The 16,538-nt window shown below is 41.3% G+C and overlaps 2 protein-coding genes across 5 annotated transcripts in view; both read left to right on the top strand.

Annotated features, from left to right (window-relative positions):
* PARD3B (par-3 family cell polarity regulator beta) overlaps positions 1–16,538 on the top strand; it is a 926,621-nt gene that overhangs the window by 56,091 nt on the left and 853,992 nt on the right. For 3 of the 4 annotated variants that reach the window (XM_087949489.1, XM_087949488.1, XM_026673207.2), the window contains exon 2: positions 15,830–15,931. In XM_087949489.1, coding sequence (XP_087805615.1) covers positions 15,830–15,931 — 102 coding nt within the window. Of the gene's footprint in view, positions 1–15,829; positions 15,932–16,538 lie in introns of those variants that run through there. The other variant, XM_087949490.1, reaches the window with a different exon arrangement.
* On the top strand, positions 1,960–8,074 carry LOC148133093 (uncharacterized). The gene is made up of 2 exons (XM_087949485.1): positions 1,960–2,544; positions 7,175–8,074. Exons 1-2 carry the CDS (start codon positions 2,083–2,085, stop codon positions 7,670–7,672), a joined length of 960 nt encoding a protein of 319 aa, XP_087805611.1. The 5' UTR covers positions 1,960–2,082; the 3' UTR covers positions 7,673–8,074.

The raw sequence follows: 16,538 nt of genomic DNA, 5'->3' as shown, positions 1-16,538 counted from the left end.
ATAGAACCAGTCAATTTTATCCTCTTCAGCACCAGTGGTTGAGGAATAGACTTGGACTACTGTGATGTAGAATGGTTTGACTTGGATTTGAATTGAGATCATTCTGTCATTTTGGGATTATATCCCAGTATTGCTTTTCCTACTCTTTTATTGACTATGAAGGCTACTCCATTTCTTCTGAGGGATTCTTGCCCGCAGTAGTATACCTGATGGTCATCTGAATTAAATTCGCTCATTCCTGTCCATTTTAGTTCGCTGATTCCTAAGATGTCGATGTTCAGTCTTGTCATCTCTCTTAAGTGCCAGCCTTAAGAAAAGTAAAATTATTGGTATTTGGGGGGAGTTTCCATTGCAAGGTGAGAAATAGAGATGTCTAAATAAACAAATATAGTTCCTACTTAGCATTTATTAATTTCAACTAACTACTTCTAAAATATATGATTAGGAAAACATTTGCATAATATGTCGCAAAGCACTACTCTTTACATAAAGGATATACTCATAAAATAATGTTGGAATGGTTTGATGTTATACACAAACATTGGATGCATTCCTTAGGCAAGGAGCATTTGTGTTCATGTTGCTATTCAATATTCATTTAAGAAGTGCTGAGATAAATTAAACACCATTCTCACCCTCAACCTTTCTCCTTTATAAAAAGTGTAATATGGTACCTAAAGATAAAAGTTCAGCCTGATGTAATTTATGTCATATCCAGACAGTGCTGCTATTTCCATAATTAGGAGAATAGAAGTTACTGAGAAGAAAGGTCTACATAATACTTTAGCTGATCATCCCATTTGACTCATGACTACAATAGGAACAAACACATTGAGTGTGATTTTTCTGAGTAATTGCTTATAAAAGTACTATATTTTGGAAAGGACTGACAAGTTCTCCTTAGAGCTGCTCGGATCGTCCAGAGAGTGGGTGGAGCTTCAGTCTCTGCTGTTGTAGGCTGAGCTTAATTTCTGAGGAACGCTCCACCTTCCATCACGTGGCTTGCCATTGCGTTCCCCAGTTTATGCTCAGCCCTCGTGCAGAGTAGGCAGTTTTTGGATTGTGCTCTTGGCCGTTTCAGGAAAGCCCTAATTGCTTCGTATTTCTTCTTCTCAAGGTTGTATTTGACTCATTTAATTGTTTTCCTCTCTTAGCCCTGCGCAGTTGGTCCTATTTAATTTCTAGAATCCCCTGGGAGGCTCTCCCGGCCCCAGGGGGAGTCAGGGGGAAGGCTAGCAAACCTTACAAGCTGCCCCCCCACCCCTTCCCATTGCCTGCCGGTTTTTTGTTCGATTGCTTTAAAACGCTCTGTTTTGCTCCGTTTCCCCCCCCCCCGAACTCCGTTTTTTCTGCCGTTTTAACTTCTTTGGATTCCTTTCTGTTTGTCCTTCCCCTGGGGACCTTGGATTGCCCCTGGGGAGTCCTCTGGTCGCTGCAGAAGGGCCCCTGTAAGTCCACGTAGTAGCGGCCGCCATTTTAGCACCGCCTCGTGGCCGGGCGCCATTTTGTTTCCGCCTTATCTCTCCGATCGCTGCAGCGGGCCGAATTAAAGCAGCAGGACCGGCAGGCCTGCTCAAAAGTGAATTTATTTGTTAATTGTGAATTGTTCTGTTGGAGGCTTGGTTTTATTCCTCAGTTGTTGGCTTTCCCCGCAGCCAGCCGTAGCGGCCGTGGTTTCTTACTCACCACTTCCGCCCGGTTCCGCCTGGGAAGGCAGTCTGGTACAGGCCTGGCTTCGCCCTTAAGGCATCTGTCGTGCCTTGATCAATCTGATCAGTCCTTCTAAAAAAAAAAAGGAAAGGAGACCTTCAACAACCACAAGATTTGTAGAAAATTAAGAGACGGAGAAAGGCGGCCTAATTGCATAGTTTACAAAAAAAAATAAAAAATAAATAAATAAATAAATAAAATAAAATAAAAATACAAAGAAACAAGAACAAATAAGACAAACAGATTAATCATAAACGATTAATAAACGGGGCGCAAAAGAATTTCCCAGGGCTCCCGGCCTTCGTTGTAGGTCGACCCCTAGGCGCGCCAACCGCCTCATATCTGATCCTTTATCTTCCTCAATTATCAAAAATGGCAGAAGGCAATCCCTCAAGAGGCCCTTCCTTAAAGGCCAAATCAAAAACCCACCACCTGCGCAGCCAGGCTAAGGAGGCCTCCAAAGCCTCCCAAAGGGACGCCCTAAGACGACACAAGGCACTAGAAAAAGAAATAGACAAACGCACCAGACAGGCAGGATCAGTGCCTCCAGCACCAGCCACTTCTTCTTCCTCTGCCCTCCCCCCTGCAGCTTTTTCTTCCCTATCCAGGCACAGCTCGCCCTCTCAAGGGCACCAGGCCCCTGGAACACCAGCCAGGCAAACTCCAGAGGCTACCTTCACGCCCATGGCCGCCGGCCTGCGCCAGGAGGAACCTTTCCTTCAGGCGGTTCCGGAGCAGCTCAGAGCCTGGATGGAGATGGCTATCCGCCAGGGAATTGCGGAAGGAATGCAGCAGATGGCCAGACCGGGGTTGCCGCCGCAGGCCACCGAATCCGTAAGATCATTCCCACTCATTCCGCAACCGTCTCATGATCAGGTACCTCTCCAGGGGGAGGTTTCCCCCTCAGTCAGGGAGGACGAGGAGGCGGCGGAAGGGGACCTAGATTTGTGCAGGGAGGAGGAGGAGGAACAATTTGACCTGGGGTCCTTACAATACAACGAACCCCTTCCGGACTCAGAACCATCAGAGGCGGAGATGTCCGAGGACGAAGGGCTCACCCCCGACCAACCCGCTTTTGTAGGGCTCTTCAAGCCCCAGCTATTCAAATCCCTCCTCTACAAAGCCAGGAACATCTCGGGTCTAACTACTCAGAGCCCCTCTGATCCTACTCCTTTGGTTCCGGAAGGACCAGAGGACTCCATGTTTAAACAGCCGGTGGTGGAGGCCGAGGTCATCCCAACCCCCCCCATCTTCCTGGACCTGGTGTCCAAGCAACTGGCCTCCTCAGCTGCCCCCCCGGCCCCCTCGGCCCACGATAAAAAGTTCTTCAACCTTGGAAGGCGGAGCCTCCTCGCCGACGGGTGGTAGATCGCAACTCTCTGCGGCTATCGTTCGTGCTCTTTCGTCGGAGAGCCCCAATCATCCTGATTAGGGGCTGAAACTGCCTTGGAGGGGCAGCGGAGTAAGAGGAAGCAACAAGCCTGTTTGTGGGGAGCCGCATCTCTCCCCCCTGGGCTTGTTTTTTTTTTCCTCCGGAAGACGACTGCAGCGATGGTCTAAAATGGCCATCCCGAAGAGGATGACTCAGCTTGACTAAGAGTTGTGCAGGAGGGAAGAAAGAGGTGGATAACATCTGAACCGGGACAACTGGGCAACATAACCAAATAAAAGTACCCCGGGATTAAGGTAACATAGAACTTTTAAGAAAAGAAAAGTGAGCGGCGAAATTACAAAGAGACAGAGAAAAAAAGGAAAATATTTTTGTCAGCTAAATGGGGCTTCGAACCGGGAAAGGAAGAAGCTGGAATTAAAGATTTTATGAAATTGGACTAAAATAATTTGGGAATAATCAAGTATAAAATTAAAGCTGGACTTAAGATTGTCAAAGAATAATAATAATAAAGTTTACAAATTGGAGACTGGATTGTGTTGGAATATTGAGGTTCGAAAAACCTTAAATAAAAATACAGGGGGGGGGAAGTGAAGACTTCGTATAATGGAGAGTGTCACCTTTTGATAAAAATTTAGTTCAAATAAAAAGGAAAACATTTTGTTTTTGAATGAACTGATATGGATATAACATTACAGAAATATTGAAACAAAGTAAGAATTTTAGAAAGTGAAAGTAGAACCAGAATAAAGGAAAAAGCAAGGAAGGAAAGATTGTTTGTGGGACTGATTGATGTTTTTGGTTTAAACCCTGGACTGGAATAGCTGAGAACTTTAAAAAATTGAAAGAAGAAAGAAGGAAAGTAAAAGTGGTTTCTTTTTGTGGACTTTAAGGATCATAAAATATAAGAATGATGATATCTCTCTGGGATTTAAAAATGGAACTTAAAAATATGAGAGAATTACTACAGGAAAGAGGCGAATCACTTTGCTCTGTGCTAGAAAAAATGGAAATGGCGATTGAAGAACAAGAAGAAAGATTCTCAGAGGAGCAGGAACTGACTCAAGGAGAAGACATTTTGAATGGACAATTAACACAAAGAACGTTACAAAGAAGTGGGGAAAGAAGGAAGGTTAAAAAGTTGAATTTCAAGAAAGCAATTAAAAGGGAATAATTGTGAAGTTAGAAAAGGCAGGAAGATTCAGCAGAAAAGGGGAAGGGAAGATATTAAGGAGATAAATTGGAATGAGAAAGGTTATGGGGAAAAGAGAGGGAGGAGAAGCAGTAAGAAACACGCATGTGAAAGAGAGAAACACAGAACTAGTAAAATGTTGAAAGGAAATTGTTTCTTTACAATTAAAAGAAGGAATACTTGTGAAGTCAGGAAATGCAGAAAGAATGAGAAAAGACATGGGCAAGAGAGGGGGAGGAGAAGCAGTAAGAAACACGCATGTGAAAGAGAGAAACACAGAACTAGTAAAATGTTGAAAAGAAATTGCCTTTTCAGAGATAATGGTTGATGAATTAAAAGGGGGATTCTGCAGGGTGACAAGGGGTAATAAGAATATTTCTGCAATTAAAAATATTTAGAAAATAGGGTAATATAGATACTGATAACTCTTATTAAAGGGGGGGAAATATGCTGTGGAATCCAATTGAGAAGATGTAATGACTAATGGTTTATTGGGAATTAAGATGAGGGAATAAAGGTATATTCTAATCATTAAGGTGTCACACTCAAAATAGTAAAAGAGGGGAAACTTATACTTGTTCTTTTTTCTTTTTGTGTGGGTGTGTTAAGATCTGTATTAATTTAGAATTTATAAAAAAAAGTGTAATGGAAAGGGAATGTGACAGACTAAAGAACCAGCTAAATTAATAAGCTTAATAAGTTTAATATAGATTATTAAAAGCAAGGAGAGACATTGGTAACTTCATTATTACCACTATTAGGCAAATATATATTGTTTATTTTTATTTTTAAAATAAATATTAAGGATTATACTTGAAATAATTGAAATGAAATTTAAAAATGTTTAGATTGGGATTAATGAAAGAATTTAGAATTAAACCTTATTATTATTTATTAGGCAAATATATATTGTTTATCTTTATGTTTAAAAACAAATACTAAAGGATTATATTTGAAATAATTGAAATGAAACAAAATTGATTGAAATTAATGAAAGAGGCTAGAATTAATGTGTTTGTTTCTCTCCTTACTGAAAATTTGGAATGGAAAAGGTAATAATAGAATTAAGTATGCATATATCAATGTATAATTTCTGTCATATTTGTATGTAAAGATGATGACCCGGAAATATGTTGTCCACTAAAAAGAGATTTTTGTTTTTAATGTGAAAACTGAATAAAGTCTGTTTTAAAAAAAAAAAGTTCTTCAACCTTGACCCAGAGCTCTCCAACCTGCTGAGCACCCCGGAGGTTGATGAGCCCGTCGTGGGCCTGGCCTCTTCCTCCGCCCTCAGTGACCCTTTAGAGGCTCTGAGGCCGGAGGAGAAGCGGTCGGAGCTGGCCTTACGGCGAGCTCACCAGTCGGACGCATGGGCGATCAGAGCAGCCACGGCCGCTTCCTTCTTCATCAGGTCATCCATTCGCTGGCTTCGCCAGCTTAAGCAACATGTCCCGACCTCCAATATCCATGCCCATCAGGACATTGCCAAAATTACGTCCGCGGCCGAGTTCTCAGCAGACGCCACCTTTCACTCGGTAAAATTCTCCTCCCGCACCATTTCCTCCCACGTCTCGGCCCGCCGCCTGCTCTGGCTCAGGCACTGGCAGGCAGATCTCAAGAACAAGGTGAAACTAGCCTCTGCCCCCCTCGTGGAAAATAAACTGTTCGGACCATCCCTGGATCCTCTCCTAGTCGAAGGAAGGAACAAAAAGAAATTCCTCCCATCCCTCACCCGTAAGTCAGAACCCAGATCCCTGCAGCCCTTTCGGAGGGCCCCCTTTCGTCCCTATCCCCAACCCCCCTTCCCTCCCAGGTACCAAAGCCTTTGGTTCGGGACAGCCCCAGGACAGGTCCGACCCCTTTGATAGGCACAGGAGAGGCGGTAACTTCAAGAGGCCTTTTCGTGGCTCTGGCAACAAGCCCTTCCGGCGCTCCAGATAAGCCACCTGACTTAATTCCCATTGGCGGGCGACTTAAAAACTTCGCCAACCAGTGGGACTCCTCCACTTTGGACGCCTGGGTCAGGGACACCATCAGGTTTGGCCTTGCCCTCAAGTTCCTCTCTATCCCCCCGATTTCTACATGACATGTCCCCTCTCCAAGAACCACACCAAACGCAACCTCATGGATTCAGCAATTCAGCACCTACTTGACATACAGGCCATCCAGCCCGTTCCTCCGTCCCAAAGGGGACAGGGATTCTACTCCCACTTATTTGTGGTGCCCAAACACTCAGGGGGATGGAGGGCGATTTTGGACTTAAAGCGGCTAAACCGCCATCTTGTATACCGCAAATTCAAAATGAACACGCTATAATCCATCCTCCTAGGTTTTAGACAGGGAGACTGGTTGTCATCCATTGACCTCTCTGAGGCATATTTACACATCCCAATTCGACCCTCCCACTCCAAATTTCTGCGCTTTAGCTACAATAACCTCCACTTCCAATATGTGGCCCTCCCATTCGGGTTGGCCTCTGCCCCCAGAACCTTCACCAAGGTCCTGGCCGCCCTGGCTGCCCACCTCAGAACCATCCCGGTGCGACTCCACTGTTACCTGGATGATATCTTCATCCTATCCTCTTCCAGGGAACAAGCCGTCAGGGATACCCAAATTGCCCTCACCGCTCTCCAGGAACACAGGTTCCTCATCAATTGGAAGAAAAGCCAATTGGCCCCTTCCACCAGGATATCTCACCTGGGGACTATAATAGACACGGTCAAAGGGAGGGTATTCATCTCTCCGGAGAGAATACTCAGCATTCATCAATCAGTTAAACTCATCAGACGACTTAAGAGGGTCCCCCTACTCGAACTAACCAAGTTGTTAGGAAAAATGATATCTTGTATTTCCGTTATTCCCTGGGCCCGTTTCCACTCCAGATCCCTCCAGTGGTTTCTGCTCCCGTACCAAAGAGCCGGATCGAGCAACTCAAGGTGCAAGGTCAAGGTCTCACCAAGGGTTCTCACCTCCCTCCTTTGGTGGAGCAAGGCGTCGATCAACAAGGGCTGCCTCCTCAAGGAGCCCCCAAGACTCACCGTCACCACAGACGCCAGTCTGTCCAGATGGGGCGCCCATCTACAGTCCCTCACAGCGCAGGGCAGATGGTCAGCAACAGAAAGGATGTGCAACATAAACTGGTTAGAGCTTCGCGCCATCCACCTGGCCCTCCGCAGTTTGCTCCCTCAGGTACAGGGCTGCCACGTTCTCATTCTCACCGACAACATAACAGCCAAAGCTCATGTCAAAAAGCAGGGGGGCACTCAGTCATTACGCCTAATGAGGGAGACCGAGCGCCTCTGTCGGTGGGCAGTCTCACCTCCTTTCACTCAGGGCAGACCACATTTCGGGTATCGACAACACCCGAGCAGACTGGTTGAGCAGGGCCACCATAGACCAGGCGGAGTGGCGCCTCCACCCAGCCCTGTTCAGGGAGGCGACAGCAATATTCGGCCTGCCAGCAGTAGACCTGCTTGCCTCCCCCCTCAATACCCAACTCCCAAGGTTCGTTTTGAGATTCCCGTCCCTAGGGGTGGAGAATCACAACGCCCTTCGATGCCCGTGGCCCTCGGGCCTCCTTTACGCCTCCCCTCCTCTGGCGCTGGTGCCCAGAGTCCTTGAAAAGGTACTCCACGAGAGAGCAGAATTGCTTCTCGTAGCTCCCTATTGGCCCCGCCGCTCTTGGTTCGCGGACCTCCGCAGCTTATCTGTAGCCCCTCCCTGGAGGATCCCAGCAGACAGGATCTCCCTGTCTCAAGGCCCCCTTCTTCACCCAGACCCCCAACTCATGAAAAGGAGAGACTATGGCACACTTTAGACGTCAGACGTGCCCTGCGGATCTATATTAAGCGTACTCAGACCTTCCGTAAATCCGAGGCCCTGTTTATATCCTTTCAACCAAAGTCACAAGGGCTCAAGGTACCCTCAACCACCATAGGCCGTTGGATAAGGGCGGCCATTTCCAAGGCATACCAGGCACAGGCCCTTCAAGTGCCTAGGGGTATCATGGCTCACTCCACCAGGAGTGTGGCAACTTCAGCAGACATGATATTCTTCCGATTAAAATCAGAATTCCAATTTTTTTGGAAATCGCCCACCCCCCCTTTCCCCCCCTCTTCTCCTTCCCCTCCCCTCGGAGGCCCCCTGAGTCAGGAGTTGCTACTGCCAGCGCGGCTCCAGTCCCACGTTGCCTCGGGAAGGGAAAGGCAAAAAGAGCCGCGGCAGCGCTTTGCAACAGCAGCAGCGGCACCAGAGGCTCAGGCGCAGCAGCTCCCGGTTTTGCCTTTCCCTTCCCAAGGCAATGCGGGACTGGAGTCGTGCGGAGCCACGCCGGCGGTAGCAACTCCTGACAGCCCCAGCCGGACACCTGTGCGGAGCCTGGGCGGTTCGAGCAGAGGCTGCTGAGCGGCAGGAAAAGGGAGCTGGGCAGCCATAGAAAAACAAACCAGAACTCAGATTGTCATACCCAGCCAAATGGAAACATGATTTGTTATGATGCACAAACAAAACTTATACAGTATATCATAGAAGTGAGTACACCCCCTCACATTTTGTAAATATTTAAGTATATTTTTTCATGTGACAACACTGAAGAAATGACACTTGGCTACAATGTAAAGTAGTGAGTATACAGCTTGTATAACAGTGTAAATGTGCTGTCCCCTCAAAATAATGCAACACACAACTATTAATGTCTAGGCTGCTGGCAACAAAAGTGAGTACACCCCTAAGTGATAATGTCCAAATTGGGCCCAAAGTGTCAATATTTTGTGTGGCCACCATTCTTTTCCAGCACTGCTTTAACCCTCTTGGGCATAGAGTTCACCTGTCAGGCTACAGAACTTTTCCCATTCAATCAACTAGAATGAACTTCTGACAATGTATCAAAAGGAATCCTTTATTGAGATGAGACAATTCATGTAGGGGGTCAAAAGCAACGTCTAAGGTCTCTCAGTCATGTAGAGATAGATAAGGGAGTTTAAAACCCCTCCCCTTATCCTGATGTGTATTCAGTAAAACAAAGAGCCAACATGTTAATTCCCCCCACCCCCTTTTTAGAACGATCTTTTTCAGAGTTTCCCAGGACACATCTCACTGTGGAATTTTTATGGTCTCTTCATCTCCTGGCTGTCTCTCTCAGAGGTGATAGGCTCCGGCCATCTGCGTTTCATCTCTCCATTGTATCATGTGTAGGTTATACAAATTCGATATAAGATTAAATATATTCAGGTTACATCAAGAAGGATATCTTTATCAGTCTCCCCCCGCTTTTCTTCATTCATTGAAGAAATGACAGATATACGGATCTGACATCACCAGAGCTTCACAGGTTGCCACTGGAATCCTCCTTCACTCCTCCGTGATGACATCACGAAGCTGGTGGACCTTGCGCACCTTCACCTTCCATTTTAGAATGCACCACAGATGCTCAATAGGGTTTAGCTCTACAGACTTGCTTGGCCAGTCCATCACCTTTACCCTCAGCTTCTTAAGCAAGGCACTGGTCATTTTGGAGGTGTGTTTGAGGTCGTTATCATGTTGGAATACTGCCCAGTGGCCCAGTCTCTGAAGGGAGGGGATCATGCTCTGCTTCAGTATGTCACTGTACATGTTGGTATTCATGGTTCCCTCAATGAACTGTAGCTCCCCAATGCCCGCAGCACTCATGCAGCCCCAGACCATTACATTCCAACCACCATGCTTGATTGTAGGCAAGACACACTTGTCTTTGTGCTCCTCACCTGGTTGCCGCCACAATACAATCCTAGCTGCTATTAAATATTTACAAATATTTACAATCAAATATTTCAATTCTTTACAATATATTTCTGGTACAATTCCCAATAAAAATATCTCAGGTTTAAGTCTATGTGTTGTTTTGTCATTTTTTCCAACCATGTGTGAATTATAGTCCAATATCTTTTTGCATCCGAGCATGTCCACCACGTATGGTAATATGAACCAGGTATCTGATGACATTTCCAACATTTATCCGATTTACTCTTAAACATTCTCGCAAGTCTCGTCGGGGGTAGATGCCACCTGTAAAACATCTTATACAAATTTTCTTTATAAGCTGTTGACATTGTCATTTTATAATTTTGAGACCACAGTTTTCTAAATCAATCCCATGTCCAAAATTCCCCCCCCCAAGCAATCATCGTTTCTTTTACTTGTTCTTCCTCTAATTTAAATTCTAGCAAATGTCCATAAAGTTTTTTGATTACTTTCATCAGTACCTGTCAAAATTTTATCTAAATCAGTCAACTTATCATAGATACCTTCTGTTTTAACATCTTTATCAAATTTAGATTGTATTTGCAAATATGAAAACCAATTCATTTTTACACCTTGTTCATCCAACGCTTGCATAGATTTAAGTTCACCCTTTTCATTCAATATCTCACCATATCTAACTGTTTGTTCCTTTTTATATATTATTGGATAGGAAAAAGCTTCAATAGTAGATAACCATAGTGGAATTTTTAAATAATATTGCTTTTTTATCTTCTCCCAGTTTAGAAACAATGCTTCTCGAATATAATGTCTTCTAAAATACCCCTGCGTTTTAGTTCCCTTACACCAGAGGAAGGCATGCCACCCTAACAGCAAGTCATGTCCTTCTAAATTCAAAAGTCTAGTATTCTTTTGTGTTATCCACTCCTTTACCCACATCAGACTCGTCACTTGGTAGTATAATTCCCAATTGGGCAAAGCAAATCTTTCTCTTATTCTTGCATCTTGTAAGCAATTTAAGTTTTATCTCGCTTTCTTCCCCTGCCAAATGTATTTTAGCACTATTTCGTTTAAATCTTCAAAAAATTCTTTCCCTAATTTGATTGGAATTGTCTGGAATAAGTATAAGATTCTAGGCAATACATTCATCTTAATTGTAGATATTTTCCCAATCAGTGATAATTGTAAATTTTCCCATTTTATCAAGTCTGTCGCAATCTGTTGTTTAAGTTTAAGATAATTATCCTCCTTAAGTGTGCTACATCTTGGTGTTATGTGTATCCCTAAATACTTAACCTTATTTGTGACCTGGATCCCCAAAACTTCCTCCAATTCTTTCTTTCGTCTTACTAACATGTTCTTTGCTAAAATCTTTGTTTTATCTTTATTTATTTTCAAGCCTGCTACTTTCCCATACTCTTCTATCTTTTCTATCAGTTTAGGTGCAGACTCCAATGGATCCTCTAATATAAATACCATGTCATCTGCAAAAGCTTGTATTTTATACTCTTCTTTTTTAATTTTCATTCCTTTTATTTCTTTTTCTTCTCTGATGTTCCTATTCAGCACTTCCAGTGTTAACACAAACAACAGAGGCGACAGTGGACAGCCTTGTCTGGTCCCTTTTCTTATATCTATAAAGTCTGTTAACTCTCCATTTATCATAACCTTTGCAGTTTGTTTATGATATATCGTTTCTATGGCTTGAGTAAATTTTTTACCAAAGCCCATTTGGTCCAATTGTAACAGCATAAAATGCCAATTCATATTATCAAAGGCTTTTTGTGCATCTAAAAACATCAGAGCCATTTGTTTTTCGGGATGTGCCTCAAAGTATTCCAGTGTATCTAAAATTATTCTCATATTATCTTTAATCTGTCTCTTCGGCAGAAATCTATTTTGATCAGGGTGAATAAAATTGTTTAAGTATCTTTTCAGTCTTTCTGCCAGAATTGAAGCAAAAAATTTATAGTCAAAATTTAATAGTGATATTGGTCTTTAGTTTTTAACTTGCTGTGAGTCTGTATCCTCCTTCGGTACAAGTGTGATATATGCTTTTGACCATGTTTTGGGTATTCTCTTCTTTGTCATAACTTCTAATAAGTGAAGATTCAGTGTTTCCTGGAATGATAATTTCAGATAATCAATCTATTTCCCTCCTCCAATTTGAGTCACAAATTAAAAGGAGTTTGATATCTTTTCAATCTGAAAAATGCTACTGAGATCTTCTTGGTTTTTGATTACCATAGGCTAATGTGGCTCTTTTCTTATGATCTCTCTCTAATTTGAATGTAATTCTTGTGTACAAACCTGATATTCTCCATGCCAGTGTTTTTTAAAAATTGGTGAACCTGTTGTAAATTTTCTTGTAAATTTAGTTATCAAGAAATGTAACCAGAAATGTAAGTCAGAGTTTAAAAATTCCTGTGACTTAATCTATACATGTTATTGTTTCCTGCAATAGTTGACAAGGTGGGTTAAGTAGCTGGAGGTTTGTGTCCAGCTATAGCACCTAGACTTATATACCACTTCACAGTGCTTTACAACCCTCTCTAGGTGGTTTACAGAGACAACATATTATCCCCAACAATCTGGGTCCTCATTTTACTGACCTTGGAAGAATGGAAGGCTGAGTCAACCTCAAACTACTGAACTATTGGCAGTTGGCAATCAGCAAAATTAGTCTGCAATACTGCATTTTAACCACCTTGCCACCATAGCTCCATCATTCTCATCATCCTTATATGCTCAACATAAAGACAACTTTTATATGGAATAGTAGTACGTCCAGTGGCTATGGGGTGGTAGTGGTATTAAGATAAAAGCCCCACCTATTGGGTATGTGCATCAATGCCAGGCATACACATAAATTAGGATCTTGCCTTTTTTGCTTTGCTCTGGAGATGCCACTGAGTGAGACTAAATGACATTAGAGTTTAGAATTGCATAAATGTATCGTTGTCAAGAGAAATTTGTTTGTGGTGGGATAAAAATAAAATAAACAAATGAGCCAGCAATATATATTTCAATTTGCAATATATATTAAAATTTGAGTAATAATGTCACAGAATATTCATGGTTGTTTTGAAATTTTATGTTTGTTCTCTGGCCTTCATTGAATTGAAATATATCTTTCATCCTTCTCTCATCATTTACCTAGGGCAAGATTGTTTTTTTTACATCATCTCATGACTCTCCATCTCTGATGGAATCCACTCCTTTTTTATTTTATGAAAAAACAATTTTATAACTAAAATCCAAAATGAAGTACAAAATGTTACTAAAATAAACTGAGATGTTTTGCCTTCTAACAAAAAATAATGAAAATGTAATTTAATATAAAATTAACAGCCTGCCTTAATAAAAACAAGCCTGCCTTCCCATCAGCCTGCTCAGTATTGATCTTATAGCCATGATTCTACTAATCTTCACAGAGCTTGCCTCCTGCCAGCCCCTCCACCCCGATTTCCCAACTTTCATTTGCAAAGTATTGAACATTCACATTTTGCAGTGTCAATAGATTAGTCTTTTAATACTTAAGTAAAATAAGCATTGTTCTAAGCTTAATAAAGTTTGATTATTGACTATTGAAAGTACACCATAGAGTCATACCTGGCCTGGTTATAATTTTATAATTATGATTGCATGCTATCCACAATTTCTATGAGACTTCTTTCTCTCTTCAATATTGCTTGTTGTCACTCAGTTCTTATTGTTAGATGCCATTATATGCTGATGAAGAGATATTTCCTCATATTTCTATTTAAACTTTTCTTGAACTGAATAACAGAATAACAGAGTTGGAAGGGACCTTGGAGGTCTTCTAGTCCAATAGATGGATGATGTTTATCTGAAATGGTATAGGGTTTCCTCCCCTCCTCAGGCAGGAAACCCTATGCCATTTCAGACAAACATCTGTCATCATTTGGTTGAAGTCCGTGGCATATGAAAGATTACAATGTGGAACATAGCAATAGCACTTAGACTTATATATAGCTCCATAGTGCTTTACAGCACTCTCTCAGTAGTTTAGTAGTCATCATATTGCCCCCAAACAGTCTGGCTGCTAATTTTACTGACTTCGGAAGAATGGAAGGCTCAAAGTTGACTAACTTTGAGCCGGTCAGGATCAAACTGGGGGCAGTTGATAGAATTAGCCTGCAATACTGCATTCTAATCACTGTTCCATCAGGGCTTTAAATATTTACTAATATTTACTAAATATTTGGTAAAAGACAAGTGTTGAATGCAAAAAATATACTGAGTGTGAGACTAGGAGGTGAAGAAGACTAGCATATTTAAATGAAAGTGGTTTATCATATGGAATAGAATTGATGAATATTAAGAGGCTAAAATGTTTATCAGAAAGTATGAATTAGTGTCATTTCTGTTGTGAGTACATGTAAAAGTAGGAGTCTATGTACTAGTGATAATTGCACGTTATGCTTCAGTAAATGATGGTGATGGAAGAAACAGAGACAAATTTATTTATGTATAATATCATATTTGGCATGAATGTGATCCAGGAAAGTTTTTTGGGGTGATGCGAAGGGATGGGTGGGAATGAGAGGAAGTTCAGAAAATTATTATGAAGATAACATCTGTCTCTGAAAATTGAAAGAATGCTATTGTTGTTACCCTGTGTAGGGGGAAATGTAGTAAGAGTGAATGCAGAAATTCGTTTGTAAAATGTGCCTAGAAATATGTTTGACAGAATTCCGATTAGGAAGGTAGAAGAGGTGACTGAGCCAAATTTATGAAGTGCAAATTGGCTTTATGTTGGTCAGCAAGATGTGCAACTGACACTTTATTCTTCAGAAGGTTACTGAGAAATATATGAATGCGAGAAAGATAGTTTACTGTATTATTTGTTGTTTAGGAGGAAGGGAATTGTTGAATGTGATAAGTGTGGCATGTGCTGATAGAGTATGAATGAATGTAAATGGAATGCTTAGCAAATGGGGTAACACTAAGCACAGAATAAAACAAGATATTTCTGTGGTTATTTTATGCATTCATTCTCTAATGTATAAGAAATGCTTCTGGTAATGTTAGAAGTGTATTGTTTGGGGACAACAATATGTTTGTATTTTAATATACAGATGATGATGGATGAATACACAAATTATTCAGTAATAAATTGTATTATGCCAAGAATACTATGAATCTGTATCAGAAATAGTTGTATTTGATAGGGCAAATAAAGAAAGAATGGTGGAAAAATTAGGGCAAGTAGATGAACTTGTGTATCTTGGTTGAATGTTTGTATGCTTATATATTTATAGAAATTAATTCAGCATATTTAGATATTGAATGTTTATAAATTTTTACACACACACACACACACACACCAGGGGTGGGATTCAACCGGTATTACTACCGGTTCGGTGATTAAGTTTATTAGAAATGGTTAAAGAATGACACTTTAAATAATATTTAAATTAATGATTGTTCACTAACACTCTTCTAAATTAGCATAAGACAGACAAATTCATAGTTTGCAAGGTGTCTTACGCAGGGCTTTTTCCTGTTTTTTTTTTAAATAAAAGCCTTGCATTGTTCTTTTACTGGCTCCTGCACAACAAATCCTGCAATGATTTCATATTGGTTGGATTTGTTTTTCTGATACTAAATTTTCATTTCACTTGTGCTTTGTTTTTCAGCAAGTATTCAGCATTTATATTTTTTAGAATTTGATATTCTTAAATATAATGGTATACAGTGTGAAAACCTTCATATTATAGAGAGAAGTGTACTTAAATAGTGATTAATGAGAAAACATACTTATGTTTCATTTGCAGAATCCTTCACATTGGGTGAATGTTCACCATCTGGAATACACAGATGGCGGAATCCTGGATCCAGATGACATCTTGGCAGATGTTGTGGAAGATAAAGATAAGGTTGATGGAGATAATTTCTTTATTTTTAAAGAGAAAGTGTCTGATTAAGATATGATTTGTATATAATAACTTCATGCTAAATTCATATGTTTAACAGATGCCTGTATGGCTAATATCAAGTTGGATGTGTTAAATGTTTATATTGCAGTCTCATTTTTGTTTTTGTTGAACTCAGCAAAAATTCTTGAAAAAATCCCTTTTATATATTGTTATCATATATTAAGTATTCAATAGGAAAAACACCTTTGCCCTTATGGTTTTGGAATTTAAGAAGTTCATGGGACTAACCATTGATTTTAGATGTGTAGATTTGATTCTTTGATTTCACAAAGATAATGGCATTGGCATTCGGCTTTGTTCGGGTATTTTCCCACGTCATTGTAGTTGTTCTTTTAAAGTTGTAGCAACGTTTCAGCAGAATCTCATCTGCCATCATCAGGCTTCTGTATAGTGTTCGTCTGTGAGTCAGACTTTTACAGTGGTTTCAGATTTAAATTTGGGGCAGCCTATTGCTGTGCCAGAATGGTTTTTTCTTCATCCTGATTGGTTGGGAGTCTTGGTCTGTGTTTATTGGTCTCGGAGTTTGCTGTGTTCTGCTTGATTGGTG

The sequence above is a fragment of the Notechis scutatus genome, chromosome 1 (genome assembly GCF_049901735.1).
Source record: "Notechis scutatus isolate UNSWTSFEM ecotype Mainland chromosome 1, rNotScu1.2, whole genome shotgun sequence".
Classification (NCBI taxonomy): domain Eukaryota; kingdom Metazoa; phylum Chordata; class Lepidosauria; order Squamata; family Elapidae; genus Notechis; species Notechis scutatus.
The sequence above is the reverse complement of the archived record's forward strand: the minus strand, read 5'-3'. Positions and strand labels throughout refer to the sequence as shown.

What these genes read in the sequence shown, in the direction of transcription:
- LOC148133093 (XM_087949485.1), top strand. Translation starts at nt 2,083, where the DNA reads ATGGCAGAAGGCAATCCCTCAAGAGGCCCTTCCTTAAAGGCCAAATCA. An exon ending in CGCCGCAGGCCACCGAATCC is followed by an intron (nt 2,545 to 7,174) that starts GTAAGATCATTC and finishes TTTCCACTCCAG; the next exon opens with ATCCCTCCAGTGGTTTCTGC.